The following is a 19,587-nucleotide window of genomic DNA, read 5'->3' on the forward strand; positions in this document are numbered from 1 at the left end:
GATACATATAAAATCAATCACCAAGGGATCTGAAGGGCCGTCACGTCTATGAAAGTGGCCTGCAAACAGGATATAATAGGGACAATCCGGCACTTTTCTGGACAGAGACATGTAAACATCATGGTGCTAAGAAGAGTCTTACACGTTAGATTTGTTCCTTGCCCGGGGAGGGCCTCACTTCTCCGCGTATCAGAACACTACACTTGGGTGATAAGAACCCTAAAGGCCGTCAAATGACCGCGCGCTCTGCCCTGAGGGTGCGGGAGCGTGGGAACCACCGAAGATATGGCCCCAGAATGTGAGAGCACAGGGTATCTGCCCAGATTCCTGTAAAATTGCGGCCGCTCACGCGTGGGACTGCTGTGCTGTGACCCTTTCTGAAGCAGGGCTGCAGCTCTGCTCATTCTATGAACAGTGACCAAAAGGACCAGCTCACCGGACCAGACCTCTGCTCCCCGATGCACTCCCACCCGCCCCCAAATACTCTCCACAGTCCTTGATGGTTTAGTAAACGCCCCCAATGGTTCCTGTCCACTTTCCCCGGGGCTGCCAACGTTAGCCTCTCTATTTAGGTCCGTGGGAGGGCTTGTCTCTGAGCGCAGAACACCCGAGCGTCCAGGAGGTCATGACCAGGGCTTCTCAGAGTCCCCGCGCGGAACAAGGAGGGACTACATTTCCCAGAAGCCTCCGCGCACGCGTCCGCTTCCGGCTCCTTTGTCTGGACCGGCTTTGCTCGCTGCGACTCTATCCTTGAGATGCTCCCTTAAAGTGACCTGCTCGGTGTCTGGGCCGGGGAGGAGCAGACGCTGGGCAGGGGTGTGTGTCCAGCAGTGGGTTGTCAGGCTTGGGGGTCTGACCGCGTCCCACTGGGGTTCTCCCAGGGCCTGCTGATCTGACCACAATCCTTTCTGCTGGAGCTGGGGTGCTGTCTGTCTGGGCCCGGCCCCCTTGACCCTGGCCCCTCTGCTCTGGCTTTTGTGTGTCCGTGACAATGGTCTGTATGTGTGCTTGACTCTGAGATACCTCAGGTCTTTCGCTGGGAGGTGAGGCAGGTGGGGCCCAAGGCTCTCAGTGCTCCCAGGTCGCAGACCGATGGGCGTCTGCCTTTGTGCCCTTGCACCCCACAGCGTGGTGGAACCATTGCATAGACTCCGTGTTGACGTGGGAGACGTGGGTGTAAGGGATCTGTTTGTCTACAGCTCGAGAAAGCGGTTATGGCTTAGTAATGTAACCGTAAGCAAATGACTGAATGTTGCATCCCCCGTTCCTTACCCGTCAAGTGAAGTTTATTGTTCCTACCTTTTAAGTGGCCATTGTGAGGGTTAAATGGAAATTTGATATGAAACAGTTGACACAGCACCAGGCACTAAGTAAGGGCTTGATGTCATTAATAGTAGGTATCGCCCTCCCCGCTTGTACATAAAAAGAAACAGAAATTCAGGGAGAAAAGCTACTTGTCCTGGGTCACCGAGCCAGCTGGTACTAGAAATGAGAACGCAGGGGCCTTTACTCCCAGCAGGACACTGGCTTAGTAAAGCTTCTATTAGACTTCTATTAGAAGGTTATATTAGACTCCCCTGTAAATAGGGCCTCCTGAAGCCTGAGTGACCGCTGAACTTCGTGGCTTTAGTCTTAGCCCAAAATAGACTGCTTCAGACTCCCTGATCACTGTTAGGGGTGGGGTCTCAGAGCACGGAAAAAGAAATACAATGAGAAAGAAGGATTCAATCCAGAATCTCTTGCTAGAGTTTCTGGGAGAATGCTGGTAACCCCCCAGGAAGAGGCGTGGAGGGTTTGGGTGAGGTTGCTGTCCCCAAATGGTGGTGTGGAGGCTTGGTTCAGGAGGAGCAGACCCACAAACTCCAGAACAGAGGGAAGAATTGCAAGGGAGAGAGGCCCCCGCTGTTAGCTGGGCACCCACCGTGTGCGCACTTAACGTCATCTTGGTTTTCCTTCACAGCAGCCTTGTAAAATGTGTGTGGGCAGCTCTGAGACGCGTCATCAACGCCTTCATTTGTAAAAAAAAGAAAGAAAGAAAGAAAAATATGATTTATGGAAAGCATCGGTACATAGTGAGTGCTCCGTAAGTAGTAGTAATTTTACTAACATCATTCCCTCTTGAAGCTCCAAAAAGTTAAGACATCTCACCCTGCATACTCTGTTATACTAGATACCTCTCCGAAGGATGAGAGGGGGCGTGTCAGACTCCTTGGATGGAGAGAAGGAAATTGGTTGATGGAGAAGCTGATGAATTGATTTGGCATTCTAGGGGGGAGCTAAGGTGCAGCGCGAGGGTCGGGGGCGGAGGGCTACATCTGAAGGGTCTACTGCCCCCTTCTGGTGGGACTGGGAACTGCTCCTGACTTCCTTTCAATCTCTCTTAAGAAGGGAGATACAAAGTGATGGCCCAGATTAGAAGGGACTTCCACGGTCTGTCTGAAGTCTGGTTTTCCCAAACATCCTGCCTGCAGCCCCTCTGCTTTACCAAGGCCATGAAACTTATGTGCTCCTGTCTCTACCCTATCTTTCACCGATTGCCAGCATCCAGTACAAGAAGGGGACAGCCATCTTGTGGGGAAGTCAGGGTTTGGGGTGTAGCCAAATACACTGATTACGCCTTCTGTTTTCATAAAACAAAGGCTGGAAAGAAAATCCCATAAACTTTTGGTTAGTGGTGATATGCAGAAAATAGTAAGAATAAGAATGAGCTGACAAATGACCTTTACTGAAAGCTTATTGATTGGGACCCTTTATATACATTAATGCACCGTCTTGAGGTGGATACCATTATATTCCCATTCCTCAAATGAGGAAAGTAAAGCACAGAAGAAACCTGCCTGTCGCCGTGCGGAGCCCAGGATTTAAAAACAAGCAGGCGGCCCCCAGAGCCAGTGTTCTAGTGAGAAAACATTGTAGGGGGCATAATTTTTTTTTAAATCGTGAAACTCCATAACGTTTTTGATAAGGGCTTGAAATTCCAATTTCTTCCCCGAACAAATCCACAAGGGGCTTTCAGAATTGCTTTTTGGTGGAGGTGGGGGATGAGAGTTAAATAATAAACTCAAGAGTACGAAGACAACTGAATTCTATATAGAATAAAACAAAAGGTATGTAAACCCTCCCACCCAGAGACAAGCTCAAAGAAGTGCTCAAAGTTAATATGACTGGTTTTCTTCCAGAAGGCAAAAAAATCAGAATGGGAAAGGCAGTCACAAGCAGGAGGCTGTTCAATGGGTACAGGGTCAGACAAAGGAGTTAGAGGGATCGTTAATTCATTCCCAACACTGGGCCTATTGCCACCCGCTATCTTATGTTTGGTGCTTGGGATGCAGGGGAGGCTGAGGTGACAGATGATGATTTAGTGGATCACGTGTGCGATGGAACCAATCTAGGGCGGCTACCTACTTAGTCAGGGCCTGGGGTACTCATGATCTGGTAGCTGATGCTTCCTGTGTCCTTGACAGCCAGGTTGGGTACTGTTGCCGTTTTCCTCCATGGCTCCTTTTTCTTGTTCTGTGAAGTTGGAAAGTGTCTCTATTTATGAATAAAGGAGACAGGAAGTTCTGTAAGCTTCCTGCCCACCCCAATAGTATGTGTTTCTTTTGGTGTGGGTCACAGGAATCCTCGTTCTCAGGCACGGGCTCAGGCATATCCTGAACCCAGTTAATGATCATACCTTTCCCTAAGTTTACATTCAGTCTGCTCTCTAAGGTTATCTTGGAAGCCTCATTACTTAGGTGTCTGTGGGAGTCCTTCAAGCCATGTGACAGCCAAGGTCAGAGGCACTTTTTGTCATAAGAGGCTATTTCTAAAATAATAGGTCTGAGATACATATTAATAAACTGGATTCTGGGGTACCTGGGTGGCTCAGTCCATTAAGCGTCTGACTCTTGGTTTTGGCTCAAGTCATGATCTCATGGTCCGTTGGTTTGAGTCCCGTCTCCTGCTCTTTGCTGACAGTGCGGAGCCTGCTTGGGATTCTCTCTCTCTCCCTCTCTCTCTGCCCCTCCCCAGCTTGTGCTCTCTTTCTCTCTCAAAATAAACCCATAAAGTTCAAAAAAATAAACTGTACTACTTTATTACTCTTCCCTTCCAGTTCTGCCATCTTGGGGCTCTGGCCTTTTCCAGAAGGGGTATCTTGAGGAGGAGAATATGGCTGCTGTTCGAACAGCAGAGTCTCAGGTGAGTCAGGGATTTTCTTGTCATCCCCGAAACCTCATTTTAATTCCTGAAGCAAATAAGTTCCTCTGTCTTCACACGGAGCTCGTCAGCCCTATCAGCATCAGCAATTTTAAAAGATGGAATCAAGAGGGTGGGATGGACCTCCAACAACATGGTGACTGGGTGTTCCTTTTTGTGTGGAAGCAGCAGTGAGGTTGGGGGCGGTCTCTCCCATCAGTTGGCAATAGAGGGCATGGGGAGGGAGAGGGCTGTGAGCGTGGCTGGGTGAGAGTCACGCTTCCCTTTGTCCACTTGAGGCATTTGGCTTAGATAAGCAGAGGCACGTGAAATATCTGTTGTATCCATCTGCTTAGAATGTTCTCCCTGGGGTAAACAGACATGTACATGAATTTGTGTGGCACAGATCAGCCAATTTACTGAGAGCCTTCTCAAGGTGCTTTAGGGAAAATGTATGATTTCAAAGGAGAGGGAGGAAGTGTGTCCAGCTAAGAGAGATTGGGGAAGGCTTTATCAATTCAGGCAGCACTTTTAAGCCCTTTTAAGGAGCCCCTAGTTAATAGAAGCAGTGAGATTTGAAGCAGGGTGTGAAGGATGAGTAGATTTCAGAGAAGAAATATTTGGGAAGTTAGTGACATAAACGGCTTACGTACTGCTTCCTCTGAGACAGGAAGAAAGGAAGTCCATTGAAATCATGGATAAAAAAAACCTAAAGAACTTCAGAAGCTTCTGATCTGTTTGCCATGTACTAATAATCACACCCAAAGTTCTTTCCTAGATCGAATTCTCAAGCTTGGTGTATTTCTCAGTTTATTACTGTGTCTCTTTCTTTTGAAGAAACAAATTTTAATTTTCTTATTTATCTTTGAGAGACAGAGAGTGAGCAGGGCACGGGCAGAGAGGGAGACACAGATTCCAAAGCAGGCTCCAGGCTCTGAGCTGACAGAGTCCGACAGGGGGCTTGAACTCATGAGCTGTGAGATAACCTTGGCCAAAGTCAGAAGCTTAACCAACTGAGTCACCCAGGCACCCCTACTGTGTCTTACTGTGTCTCTTTTTTAATGAAGATAACCTTAAGGCTTGGTGAACAATAGGATTGGATGGGAACACTACATCCTTAACTCAGTCTTTTTAATTGGGCTAAGTCACTTTGTTTAGCTTGAGAAGTTTTAATGGGCCTTTGTTGCTCAAAGCCTTTTTTAGATTAACTTCCTATTGTATGAGGTCTAGAAACAGTTTGCTTTTCCAACCCTGTGAAGCCCCAAATTTCGGGACTCCATTTTATCTTAGCTTGAAAGTTGGTAAATTCCTTCCTGAGCTCAGGTCTTTATTTCTTTGCCAAATAGATCCAGAAGTGTCCTGCACAAGCTAGCATTCTGGCTCTTTCCAGCTTCTTCCCCCGGAGCTACAGGCTCAGTGAACTTTTGGTGTGCTTTCACGGTTACTAATTACTTTGCCAGTGTATATCAAGAGTCTACATCATTCCAGCCTTAAATACCCATTTCTTTGAAACTTGCTGCCTGAATGTCAAGCCAATGCCCCAGTATATTTGGGGCTTTTTGTTAACGATACCTTCCACTTTAAGGTGCTAGTTTCTGAATTGATTAGGATTGGCTAACTTGTAACTGGTATAACTGATAGACCCCAAATGTATAATGGCCCCAGTATGATAGAAATTTCTTTCTTGTTCTTGTAACCAAATGACTGGGTATTCAGGTTGATAGTGTGGCCATTCAGGGCCTTGTGCTATCTGAAGCTCTGATATCTCTACCACATGGATCCCAGACCCACCTTTGGGGTCATCCCCATACTAGCCAGCCAGAAGTGGAGAACAGTATGGAGGAATGTATGTGAGTCCAGCCTGGAAATGGTGTACCTCACTTCTGCTTGCGTTCTTTTGACTTGAACTCAGTCATGTGGCCACATCTAACTGCAAAAGAGATTGGGAAGCATTTGTCTACCTAGAAAGATGAAGAAGGGAAATGTAGTTAGCAGTTTCTGCCCCTCTCCTCAAACACTTAAGTTATTTAGAACTATTTTGCTATTGTAAGTTGTAAACAGGTAAGAGTCTGTTTACAACCCTTTTGTCATATCTCTGACCATTTTATTATTATATATTTCTAGATATACTAGATATATTCTAGATATAGAATTGGCGTGACAAAAGGGTATACACATTTTAAGACTCTTTAACCTACAAGTCAATATGCTTTTGACACTAAGAACATAGTGAGATCCATTTCCTCTCCATTCCATCCATCTCTCCTAATTCTGTATTCAACTATCCCTTCAAACTACATGTAGGTGTTTCAAGACTGTATCATTCAAGGATGTGGCTGTGAACTTAACTGAGGAAGAATCGAGACAACTGCACCCTGTGCAGAGAGTCTTGTACAGGGATGTAATGCTGGAGAACCATAGGAACCTGGTCTCCTTGGGTAAGGTTGGGTCCTCACCTCAGGTAGGCCTTTCGGGTTGCCATTGCTTTCTACAGATTTCCTTGCTCCTATTAGGGGAAGATCACAAAGAAGGCTTCGGTTAACTTTTTCCTCCAGAATCCAGAGCAGATCCTTAAACTGTTTCTCACTCCACTTTGGTTAAAAATATTTCATTGCTTTCGGCAATAAGTTATTTTGTTTTCTGCTCTTGAAAACGCAAGAGTGGGGCTGAAAATGGGGTGGTCCTTGGTCTCTGAAATTGACAGTCACGTTCCATTTCTTTCTCTTGAGCAGGATTTCCGTTTTCTAAACCTGATATCATCTCCCGGTTGGAACAAGCAGTAAATCCGTGGACGCAGGAGGGAGAAGTACTAAGAAGGGGCTGTACACGTAAGTGGGAACAAGACAGACAACATCTTTTGAAATATGAGTTAGGGGTTCTTCCCCAAATCCTCCAGACCTGTAGAAAATGTTGAGGCCCCCTCAAGTCTCATCTTCATTTGGACATAATCAGAGTCTTGTTAGCCTCACTCTAATTCTTCCCAGTCTCAAGGAAGGGTGTACTTCCTCCTTAAAGTTATGGCCCTGACACTTGATCTGGGGCTCACTGTTGTGTCTCACTCCAGGCATTATATGAGGTCATCCCCTCTTTCTGTCTAGTTGTTGGAGTCTCTCCTTCATTTACTTTGTTTTCATTACACCTAGTTTTTCTCCTCCCTAAAAAGTATGAAGAGAATGGAAGAATTTGAATGTAAGTTTAAGAACTGTGATCTTACATCCAATTTTAAGGTGGTAAAATGGATAGAATTTGCTGAGTATATGTGGGGGGTGAGGGAGAAACAGACAAAGATGATTTCCAGGTTTCTGGCTTGGTGGTATAGGTGGATGGAAGTTCTTTTCCCTGAGATGGAAAACACAGGAGAAATGGCAAGTTTGGGGATGGGGATGGAAGGCAGGTTCTGCTTATTCTAAGTTGTTTGAAGAGTCGATAGTAGGTCGCAACTAACGGTTCTCAGAAAGGGGCAAATTTACCCCCAGGAGACATGTCTGAAGACTGGGAGGGTGCTATGGGCATCTAGTGAGTAGAGACCAAAGATGCTGCCAAATATCCTATAATGCACAAGACAAGCCCTCACACAAAGACTTATCTTGCCAAAATGCCAGTAGTGCTGCAGGGGAGAAACTCTGGTCTAAATAAAGGTGTCTGGAAAGTAGATAAATATAAGGAAGATGTCAATTTTGGTGAAGGAAAAATCATAAATGGTGGTGCAGATTTAAGAATCATCTGAGAATAATAGTTGGTAATTGAAGTCATGGGAGTGGATGAAATATAAAAATAGAGAAACAGAGCATGAAAAAAGTTGCAAGAGAACCTAGAAGCCCAATGAACATACACATTTAAACATCTGCTATTTGTCTGTCTATGTCTATATGTCTATATCACTTGAGTAAGTTTTCAAAAACAAACACGGGAAAAATGGTGTCAAAATCATAGGATGGTAATAATTTTTAATAATGGATGATGGCAGTAGAGATGTGTCATACAAATGTTACCAATATAAATGAAGGAAAGAGAATCCAAAAAGGATACAAAGACAGAGTGGCCAGAGTAGGAGGGAACTGGGTCAGATTTAGTTATTGAAGCCAACAGAAAAGAGCATTTCAAGGAGAGGAGGTGCCCATAGCATTATGAGATCAAGAGAAGAAGACCTCAAGAGTGTCCATGGGACTTAATAGGTCGTTCCTTCTTTTTTGGTTAACCTGATAGTGGATTAGTCCCCTGCTACTGTTTTTGTCTCCTGCCTAACTTCCACTGCCTTCTTTTAACTTTCATTTTCCTACATTATATAAGCCACATACAAGATTACTTTGAAAATAGTCCAGCTTGCAAAACATGTGTGCTCTGTTCCTCTTACCTTTAATAAAGTTGAACGAGTACTTACAAGATTCCCAATTACAAAGTCCCAACTTTATAACAAGTAAGACGTATGTCATGTGTATCCACAAGGACGATGGACTAGTACTAGTAGTGAGTACTACTCACTACTGCCCCCCGATCTGCCTAAAATTTCTGCGTTCTCCTGAACTTTGACCCTCTTTGTCTTTGATGGTGTGTGTGTGTGTGTGTGTGTGTGTGTGTATTTTCGGAGGCCCAGGGAGATGGAAAAAACTGAAAGCTGAAGGAAATTTCTGGCAAATGGTAACACTCATGGTAGCAAAGGACTATGGGAAATGATCTTACTGAATCTGATAGCAAGCTCAGATGTAATCAAGGAGGGTTACTGTGGAACTGAGCCAGTGGGAACAGAAGATGTAGGCACTGAGTAATGTGCCCAGCTGTGGTGAACTCCAGATGAGGGGCCTGGGGGCTGCTGGTGGTAATAGTAATGAAAGCAACAGAAGATTCTAGCGGTTCAGAGGCCAAGAGCAGCTATCATTCCTACATTGATCATTTCCCAGTTGAAGTATCCCTAACATTATTTTACAGCATTCATCTTTCTTGAAAATATTTGATTAATACCTATCTTTCCCAATAGACTATAAATCTCAAAAGAGTTGGTACTGTGTCTTTGTTCATCATTGAGCCCTAGCCCATAATAGGTATTCGATAAATTATGTACTTATTTATTTATTTTATAAATTTAAAAAAATATTTAGTTTTGAGAGAGAGAGAGAGAGACAGCATGAGTGGGGGAGGGGTAGAGAGAGAGGGAGACAGAGAATCTGAAGCAGGCTCCAGGCTCTGAGCTGTCAGCACAGAGCCCGGCATGGGGCTCGAAGTCACAAACCTCGAGATCATGGCCTGAGCCAAAGTTGGCTCAGCCACCCAAGTGCCCCCCCCCAAATTCTTTTTTGATTACATGACTTATATTTGTGACCAATGGTATTGATGCAATTATCTCATTCCTGGTGTAGCCATTTCCTTCTTCTAGTACAGGGAACATTTTTACTTTTCCCCTGCAGATTTGGAGACCAGAAAATTAAACCCAAAGAATGTATTTTCTGAAGAAGTATCATACCAAGGGATAAGTATGGAGAGAAACACAGAGGCAGATGCAAGTTTGAAAGAAGCCTGGGGATATGCAGAGATCAAAGAGGATACTCAAGATAGATTCTGGAAAGAAACAATGGTTATCTGTAAGAAAAGAACTTCTATAGCTGAGAGTAACCTCAAATGTATTGAATCTGACAGACATGTTAGTCCGAAGTCAGACTTTGTTACACAGTCAAGACATCCTAAAGAAGAGAGACCATATCCATGTGATGCTCAGGGAACGAGCTTTAAACAAAATTCAAAATTAGTAAGACATCAGAAAGATAGCACAAATGAGAACACTCTTCAGTGTAATGAATGTGGTAAAATATTCAGTGATCACTCAGTATATGTTCAACATCGTGTGGCTCATAATGGGGAAAAAAATTTGGAAGATAATCAGTATGGGAAGACCTCTGGCCATGGCATACACCACACTGAACATCAGAAAGCTAATATTGGAGAGGAGTCTTATGAAGATAGGAAAGACTGTACCTGGGACTCATACCTTACCAAACATCATCTTAGTGTTCATAGTGGGAAGGAATATAATGTGAATGAAAGAGCCTTCATTCAGAATACACCATTTATTCAGCATCAGAGAAACCAACATGGCAAGAAATCTTAGGAATGAAGTGAATGTAGAAAAACTTTTGGTAATTATTCAGCCCTTACAGTACATCAGAGAATTCATACTGGAGAGAAGCCATATGAATGCAGTGAATGTGGGAAAGCCTTTAATCATAGTGCCTCTCTCATTCAACATCAGAGAATTCATACTGGAGAGATGCCCCATGAATGTCATGAATGCAGGAAGGCTTTTATTCAGGTAACGCACTTTATTCAACACCAGCGAATTCATGCTGGAGAGAAGCCTTACGAATGTAACGAATGTGGTAAAGCCTTCAGTCACAATTCATCCTGTATTGAGCATCAGTTTATTCATACTGGAGAGAAGCCCTATGAATGCAGCAAATGTGGGAAGGCCTTTAGCCACAACTTGTCCCTTATCATCCGTCAGTTTATTCACACTGGAGAGAAACCCTATGAATGTAGCGAATGTGGCAAGGTCTTCAGCCAGAGCTCACACCTCTATCAACATCAGAGAACTCACACTGCAGAGAAACCTTACACCTGTAATGTCTGTGGGAGACCCTTTAGTGATCGATCAGCCCTTATTCGCCATCAGAGAACTCATACTGGAGAAAAACCCTACAAGTGTCGAGAATGTGGTAAAGCGTTCAGTCAGAGCTCAACTCTCATAAAACACACAAAAATCCACACCGGAGAGAAACCTTACACCTGTAGAGATTGTGGGAAAGCGTTCAGCCAGAGTTCATCTCTTACTCAGCACCAGAAGATTCATACTGGAGAGAAACCGTTTGACTGCCCTCATAGTGCCTCTCTCACTCTCACACTCTCTGAGTGTGGGAAAGCCTTCAGCAGAAGTGCCCATCTTACTCAGCATCAGAGGATTCACACTGGAGAGAAACCCTGTGAGTGTAATGAATGTGGGAGAGCTTTCAGGTGTAGTTCGGCCCTCATTAGGCATCAGAGACTTCATAGTGGAGAATTGCTTCGAATGTGTGGTCATCCAGACTCTTTGCTTTGTTAAATACCAAAGAATCATACTTTCATGGATGATTATAACTGTGATCCCCCTTTTTTTTTCTGAGTGCGGAAAATGCTCTCCTCTGCTGGGAGCCGCACTGGCCTCTCTGATGGCAGTCACAGCAAGGAAATGACAGCGTTTGCACAGCTCCTGCGGTGAGAAACAAAAACTGGTATCTCCTTCTGCTACTACTGGTTTGTATTAGAAATGAGCCTGCTGGTATTGACCCGGCCTCACAATATTCCATATCAGACCCATATTCCGAACACAGATACCACATAAGGAAAAGCATATTCCTGCCTTTACAAAAGAGATTTTAGATGAGAGCTCTGTGGGTGACTGTCAAAAGCCTCTTCCTATGGGCCTTGCATATCAAAGACAATTGAGCCTGGCCCCAAGACAAAGAGCCTAATTTAGAGTTTAGGAACAAACAGGGGTAAAACTTAACACGTACAGCTTCTTCTAACTGATGATGTATGGCAGTCCCTTCCCAAAGGCATACCATCTGCAAACATCCTCCCTTACAGGTGGCTGGGATGAGGATAGAAAAGAGTAGCTAACACATAACCCAAAAGCAAAAGGCTAACACCTTTAGGGCCCCCGTGGTGTTCACACATTTAGCATCAAATAGGTTTCCACAAACTAACCAGTTCAAAAACATTCATCCTCTTGAGAGCCAAACAGAATAATTCCTAGCCTAACTATTTACGACTTAACATATATATGTCATCCTATTTTTTCATTAAGAACATCCTGTTATTTCCTTAGTTGTGAAATTCAACCTCACTAGTATTGAGGTAATTCACAAAAGGCTTCCCATTGTAAAAATTCCTTTTTCTGATCTCATGTTGTTCTTGAACCTTTAAATAAAGACACCAAAACCGACCGGTCAGAGATGACTGCCTGGTGATCAGAAAGAATCTCGGGGCTCTCTCACTCTCTCTCTCGCCGACACAGTCCATCCTTCAGGGACCCCTGGACCTATCGGAGCCGGCCTCCGACACTCCTTCCTTTTACTCCTGCAAAGAATTAGCTGTGACTGCTAATCCACAAATCCCCAAGAAGAAACACTGAACTGAAACCTGAAGTAGCCCAAGAGACTCCAACCATCAGACTTTCTATGTGTGTATGTGTGTATTTTCTTTTCTTTAATTAAAAAATTTTTTTAAATGTTTTATTTATTTCTAGGAGAGAGAGAGAGAGAGAGACAGCGTGAGCAGGGGAGGGTCAGAGAGAGAGGGAGTCACAGACTCTGAAACAAGCTCCAGGCTCTGAGCTGGCAGTCAGCATAGAGCCCGATGCGGGGCTCGAACCCACAAACCGCGAGATCATGACCTAAGCGAAAGTCGGACGCTTAACCGACTAAGCCACCCAGGTGCCCCTGTATGTGTGTATTTTCATCTGTACCTGAAAATGACTAATGCCACCAGGAAGTGAGTTTTTTTTCCTGGCCCCAGGGATAGGCTCTTCCAACACAGAAAAGAATTCCAGTTCAAAATTGAGCTCATTGCTCCTTTTTGTACTGACTGGAATACTGCCGTGTCCAAGTTAAATAGACTCATGGTTGATCATATACTCAACCTCCTTTCTATGAATCTTTGCCTTAGTATACAATTATTTCTACCCCTAGCAATACTGTCCTCACTGAAAGGGCCCTTTTGAACTCTCCCTTGTCACTGACTTTCCAATCCTTCTACTTCAAGTGCTCATATAGTGTTAGCTACAGCTTGAAGTTCAACAGGGCTTGAGTTTCAGAGCTGAAAAGCACAACCGAAGAGAGAGGAAAAAAAAGATTTTTATTCTGAAAATTGTAAGACAAAATACTCTGATGGAATGGTGACATCTGAGAATAATTATTGAAATACTTGAAATTTTTAGTAACTGTTAGAAACTCAAGGTGAGGGAGGGAAAAAGTCTTCCGTAACAGTGTCTGTTATTGGAAACAGAGCTCTTAAAATAATGTGTGTTCGGGGCGCCTGGGTGGCTTAGTCAGTTAAGCGTCCGACTTTCGCTTAGGTCATGATCTCGCGGTTCGTGGGTTCGAGTCCCGCGTCGGGCTCTGTGCTGACTGCCAGCTCGGAGCCTGGAGTCTATTTCAGAGTCTGTATCTCCCCCTCTCTCTGACCCTCCCCTGTCACGCTGTCTCTCTCTCTCCTAGAAATAAATAAAAATTAAAAAAAAAAAAATGAAGAGCTCTACACAGCTTCTCTAACTGTTCCAATTAAAAAAAAATAATAATAATGTGTGTTAACATCTTAGGTAGCAGGGTCCTTTCAAAAGCTTTTCTTCCCTGGAACCGATAGTTTGGGTTGTGGAGAAAACATTTATCCTTCCTCCAGCATTTTTGATAACCTGGTTTGGAACAGGTTTATATTGTCAAAACGAATTTATGTGGTTAAAGCTGCTTATGGTTGGCCTACTAGTGTTGAATAAAGGGAGAAGTAATATACACCTCACATCTCAAACTCCTCCAAGAAGCTTCGATGGCTTTCACCATTGTGATGAGCTCATTGCATGGGGACCCCAGGCTTGATTTGAGGATTGCAGGACCAGATCTTTGTTGATTAAAGCAGGACTTTCTACCTTTTTTTTTTTTTTTTTTTTTTTTTTTTTTAGGAGAGAGAGAGAGAGACAGCGTGAGCAGGGGAGGATCAGAGAGAGGGAGATACAGACTCCGAAACAGGCTCCAGGCNAGAGAGAGGGAGTCACAGACTCTGAAACAGGCTCCAGGCCCTGAGCTGGCAGTCAGCACAGAGCCCGACGCGGGACTCGAACCCACGAACCGCGAGATCATGACCTAAGCGAAAGTCGGACGCTTAACTGACTAAGCCACCCAGGTGCCCCAGGACTTTCTACCTTTTCTGAGGAGGCATCACTATTTTTTTTTTTTTTTTAGCATTGTTGTTTTAATCAAGAGGCAGTTGTCACACATTATCACTCGTTTTAATTTGCAAGTTAGTCTCCATTAGGACCCAGCTTAAAGTGGCACTTTCTCCCTGACCACCACAGTTGAAAATAACTTCCTCTGAAAATCTGTGCCAGTCATTATATCCCTCATCTATGCCTATAAAATCTACTTTTAGATCAATCTTCACATCAGGCTTTCTCTCCAGCTTTAACACAGTTCTCCCCGTGAGGAAAGTAACTATCATGTTAGGTCTTTTATTGTTGACTTTAAACACATTTTTTTTTTTTTTAAGTTTTAATTTTAGAGCATGAGAAGACGAGAACGGGGCAGAGGGACAGAGAATCTTAAGCAGGCTTCATGCTCAGCATGGAGCCCAACACAGGGCTTGATCCCACAGCCCTGGAATCATGACCTGAGTCAAAATCGAGAGTAGGGAGCTCAACTGACTGAGCTACCCAGGTGCCCCCACATGTTTTTAAAATTCATACATTGGGGTGCCTGGGTGGCTTAATCAATTAAGTGTCCAACTCTTGATTTTGGCTCAGGTCATGATCTCACGGTTTGAGAGTTCGAGCCCCACGTTGGGCTCTGTGCTGACGGCTAGCTCAGAGCCTGGAGCCCACTTTGGATTCTGTGTCTCCCTCTCTCTCTGCCCCTCCTCCACTCACATTCTGCCTGTCTCTCTCAAAAATAAATAAACATTAAAAATTTTAAAAAAAAAGTCCATTCCTTTCCTTTTACAAGCATAAGGTAAGGCAGAAGTCAATGACCAAACTGACATTTGTTTTTTGTTTATAGTCTAGCTCTCCCCAAGCCCCTTTCAGAAGACTTCCCTACAATAATAGCTAATACTTGTGAAGATTTATGTGAGGCACTGTTCAGGCACCTTTATGCATCAACTCATTCATTTCTCCCAACAATGCTCTTAGATGGGTACTCTTATCCCTGTTTTCCAGATGAGACAACCACGGCTCAGAAAAGGAAAGTCACTGGCCTACTCAGGAGCAGCGTGGAGCCGAGATTTAAACTCAGTCTAGCTCAAGAGTCCTTGTTCTTCACCTCTTTGCTATACTGCCTCTTTGCACACGTGGTATGTATGTGACCCTGAGAGAAATTGGGGCAGGCCAGTCCCCAGGGCATATGGTAATTTAGTGGAACTGAGTAAGGTTGCTGGGTAAGGATGGTGGACACATAGGTGACTGGATGGGACTACAGAACTCAGAACTTGCTTTTCTCCATATTATGCAACCTGGTAGCCTCCAGGAAGACAAGGCACCAATAACAGAGAGCTGCTACAGTGACTTAGAGACTAAGCTCTGAGTTAGACTGCCCTTCACATTAAGACACCATCCGAAGGGAGCCTCATTGGTTGCGACCAGTCTTGTCTGGGATTTGTTTCTATCTAGGCTCCAAAGGAGAGAGTTCTGGACCAAGGTGCCCTCTAATGTGATCCAGGTTATGATGCCTACTTAGGCAAGTGCTGGAAGTGTAATAAGGTATTAAGTAGCATCCTGGGAAGTCGGAGAGTGGTTTTCTTTGGATAGAAAAGCCCAGATTTACTTAACCAGCTCTTTTTATTTTATTATTATTAAAAAAAATTTTTTTTAAATGTCTATTTATTTTTGAGACAGAGAGACAGCATGAGCTAGGGAGGGGCAGAGAGTGAAAGAGACACAGAATCTGAAACAGGCTCCAGGCTCTGAGCTATCAGCACAGAGCCCGATGTGGGGCTCAAACCCGTAGACCGAGAGATCATGACCTGAGCCAAAAAGTTGGATGCTTAACTGACTGAGCCACCCAGGCACCCCATTCACTAGCCCTTTTTAGAGAGGCTAGAATTTTGACACCTCCTGAATGGTCCTTATGATTCATGACTGTGACAAGGCCAGGGGCCTCTTAAGAGTAGCGGCAGGGGGCTGCGTGGCTTAGTTGCTTAAGCATTGGGCTCTTGATCTGAGCTCAGATCTTGATTTCAGGGTTGTGAATTCAAGTCCTGCATTAAAAAAAAAAAAAAAAAGTAGAGGCTGGGTGGCTGATTGTTCTTTCTGAAGATGGCCTTCTGAATCATGCCCCCATCCCTCCTTGGTACTTGATGATCGACCTAGTAAGAACCACACAGGAGAAGGGACTCAGGCATCTCTGTGGCGTAAATCCAAGAGGTCAGAGAAGAGTTTGAAGACATTAGGAAAAGAAAGCAGAAATCCTTGAGATTTGTTTTCTTCGATTTCCCGTCATTTTAAGAGTTATGGCCTGAGCTTCCTGTGACGCTTCGAAATTATTCCTAATCCAGTACTGTGTGGATTTATGTCATTGTCCCCTGCATATGAGGAGGGGAAGGGGTCTCCAACTGAGGAGGAAAAGGCTTGTATATCCCAGATGAGTTAGGGGAGTCCTTTCCTCCAAAGCTGATCCCAGTCACAGGCAGTGTCCTTTAATGCTTTGGTTCGCTCCCTTGTCGGGCGTGCACTTGCCTTCCCCCTCACGAAAGGCCCTTTGCTTCCTACCTTGGCTACACAGGTTGTCCAACTTCTCTGTTATTTGGGGAGGATATTGCTTTTTTGTATCCCTTTAGCCCACTTTACTCGTGGACCCCGAAAAAGAGGTGCCGATGGTTATTTTTCACTTTTAAAATGCGTTCCTCAGGTTTCCTTTCTCGGGAATGCTCCCGAGAGCATGCACTTAGTTCACCGGCATCTCGTTCCCGGGTCGGGACGAACCCAACCTTTCTCGTTGCAATCTCTCGTTCACGAATCCGGTGGAGGCGTGAAAACCTCGTTCCCTGACGACGGCCCTCCCTGTTGAGGTGATCAAGACAGAAATGAATCCCACCTTTCTCCTGCCCTCCCTGTTTGGCGCTGCTAATCTTTGACATTGACTTGACCGCATGGGCGGCAGGTGCCGAGGGACCTTCGGGAGTTGTCATGGAGACCAAAACAGGACTGGGAGGGGGGAGGGGTGGAACCAGTAAACGCTGTAGCTGCTGATTCGCTAGGAAGCCACACAGTTGCCTCGCGGGTAAATGTCCCCCCATTGCTCAGAAACCAAGGGATGGGAAAGGACGTGGGGCATGGTTCCTCTTCCTCCAAGGGATGACCCTTGGGAGCACTTGACTGTGGCCACTTTGGGTCCAACACCCTTCGAAGAACAAGCTCCCAGTCAGGAGGGATCCTCACAACAGCGGGGAAGGGAAAGACACCCCAGAGGGGCCTGGGCTGTGTCCTACCCCCTGGCAGCCTAGCTCCTTCCTATTGCACACCTTGATAGCTTGGGGTAGGGGGTGTTTGGGGGCTGGGCTAAACCTATCCCTCTGCAAACCCAGGTAGCTGCCTCCTGCCTCAGTTTCCCTCCTCCCAGTGATTAGCCAGGTTGGATCGCCAGGGCCAACCCAAAGTGAGTAGTTTGCACAGCACACCGTATTTTAGCCATTGTGTGGGCTGCTGGCCTACAGAGACGGCAGGGGTCACTGTGGGCTGACCCTAGCCAAAAGGACCCTTTCTAGGCCACTGAAATCAACCCAGGACATTTCTAGACCATAGAAATCAACCGAAGATGAGGAGCATTGGGGCTATCAATGTTTTGTCTCCTGGAGGCAATCAGCCCCCAAGACGAACAGCCCCTGCACCCCGCCATCATCCTGGGGTGACGCCTGCCAGCTTGGCTGTAAACCCACGGGGGCCTCACTTGGGGACGGGCAGGGTCTGGTCTATAACTTTACAAAACTGTACAGAATAGTTTGTACTGAGTAACGCTTTAAAAAATGGCCTTCATTTTTTTCCTTCCTGTTTTTTTTTAAGTTTATTTTTGAGGGTGAGAGAAAGAGTGAAAGTGGGGAAGGACCGAGGGAGAGGGAGAGCGAGAATCCCAAGCAGGCTTGGCACGGACAGTGCATAGCCTGACGTGGGTCTTGAACACACGAACCCTGAAATCATGACCTGAGCCAAGATCAAGAGTCAGACATTTAACCAGCTGCGCCACCCAGGGGCCCCCATTTTTTTCCTTCTTATTTTTTTCCTGGGTGTGTGTGTGGTGAGGAGAAAGATAAGTCAATACGAGGACCCATGAATAACTTAGTGGTTTGGGTTTAATCACACACACACACACACACACACACACACACACACACACACACAGAGTAGTAGCATGTACTTCCCCCAAAGCTGACTCAGACAAGAGTTTGGAGGCATATAGTTACTTTGGAGGTGATCCTAACAAGCATGGTGAAGAAATGGGGAAGTGAAACAGGGAAGAAGGTCTATAAAGGGCACTTAATGAGCAGGTGACCATTGAGGCTCAGTGCCTCTGGGGACCCCCGAGAGATTGTGTAGAACGCATCCCGGACTTGTCCCAACGAGGGTCCAGGATATATAATCACCAGCTTCCATTCCTCATTGGTTGAGTTTTGCTTTGAGAGTGTTAACTGTCCGGTACTTCTGTACATCTTTGCAATATGACTGATTGTATCTTTTTATTTTAAATGTTTATTTTGAGAGAGAGAAAGAAAGAGCATGGGTGGGCATGAGTGGGGGAGGGGCAGAGAGAAGGAGAGAGAGAGTGAATCCCAAGCAGGCTCCACTGTCAGCACAGAGCACATCGCAGGGCTCGATCCCATGAACCTTGAGATCATGACCTGAGCCGAAATCGAGTGTCGGATGCTCAACTGACTGAGACCCCCAGGCACCCCTATTGATTTTTTAAGTGTATTTATTTATTTTGAGAGAGAGAGAGAGAGAGTAGGGAAGGGACATCGAGAGAGGGAGAGAGAGAATTCCAACTAGGTTCCATGCTATCAGCCCATAGCCCAAGGCAGGGCCTTAACCCATGAACCAGTGAGATCATGACATGAGCTGAAGTCAAGACTCGGAGGCTTACCCGACTGAGCCACCCAGGTACCCCTGTTTGTTTTGTTTTTTAGACCCCACGTATAAGCTGGGGAATCTTGATTTTACATATTCTTCCTTGCAGAGATGCAGCCTCTCTCACTGACAGGCACACGTGGAACTTTGTATACCCAGCGGTGTGCTGGTAAGTTTTCAATGACCAGCCCTCAGGAGGGAGAGGGGGGAGAGACCTGATTTGTAGTTTTTGCCATTTTCTGCGGTGCAGATAGTCCCTTGCCAATGGCACTGAGTTGGGAAGAAACGGGCATGACTGGCTCTTGTGAGTGGTTCAGGATGGCTCTAACACACCACTGGGGGAGTTTTCTCCCCCAGAAAAAGAGATGGGGCACCTGGGTGGCTCAGTCCATTGAGCATCTGACTTTGGCTCAGGTCATGCATGATCTCACGGTCTGTGAGCTGTGCTGATAGCTCGGAGCCTGGAGCCGGCTTCGGATTCTGTTGCCTCCCTCCCTCTGCCCCTCCCCCGCTCACACTCTGTCTCTTTCTGTCTCTCAAAAATAAATCAGTGTTCAAGAAAA

At 45.4% G+C, this 19,587-nt stretch overlaps 1 protein-coding gene across 1 annotated transcript; it reads left to right on the forward strand.

Annotated features, from left to right (window-relative positions):
• The first annotated feature begins 233 nt into the window (after positions 1-233).
• On the forward strand, positions 234-11,266 carry LOC120228809 (zinc finger protein 501-like). The gene is made up of 4 exons (XM_039227408.1): positions 234-298; positions 6,484-6,617; positions 6,912-7,007; positions 10,320-11,266. Exons 1-4 carry the CDS (start codon positions 234-236, stop codon positions 11,264-11,266), a joined length of 1,242 nt encoding a protein of 413 aa, XP_039083339.1.
• Positions 11,267-19,587: the final 8,321 nt, after the last annotated feature.

The sequence above is a fragment of the Hyaena hyaena genome, unplaced genomic scaffold (genome assembly GCF_003009895.1).
Source record: "Hyaena hyaena isolate Hyena2069 unplaced genomic scaffold, ASM300989v1 scaffold_27, whole genome shotgun sequence".
In the NCBI taxonomy this organism is placed as follows: domain Eukaryota; kingdom Metazoa; phylum Chordata; class Mammalia; order Carnivora; family Hyaenidae; genus Hyaena; species Hyaena hyaena.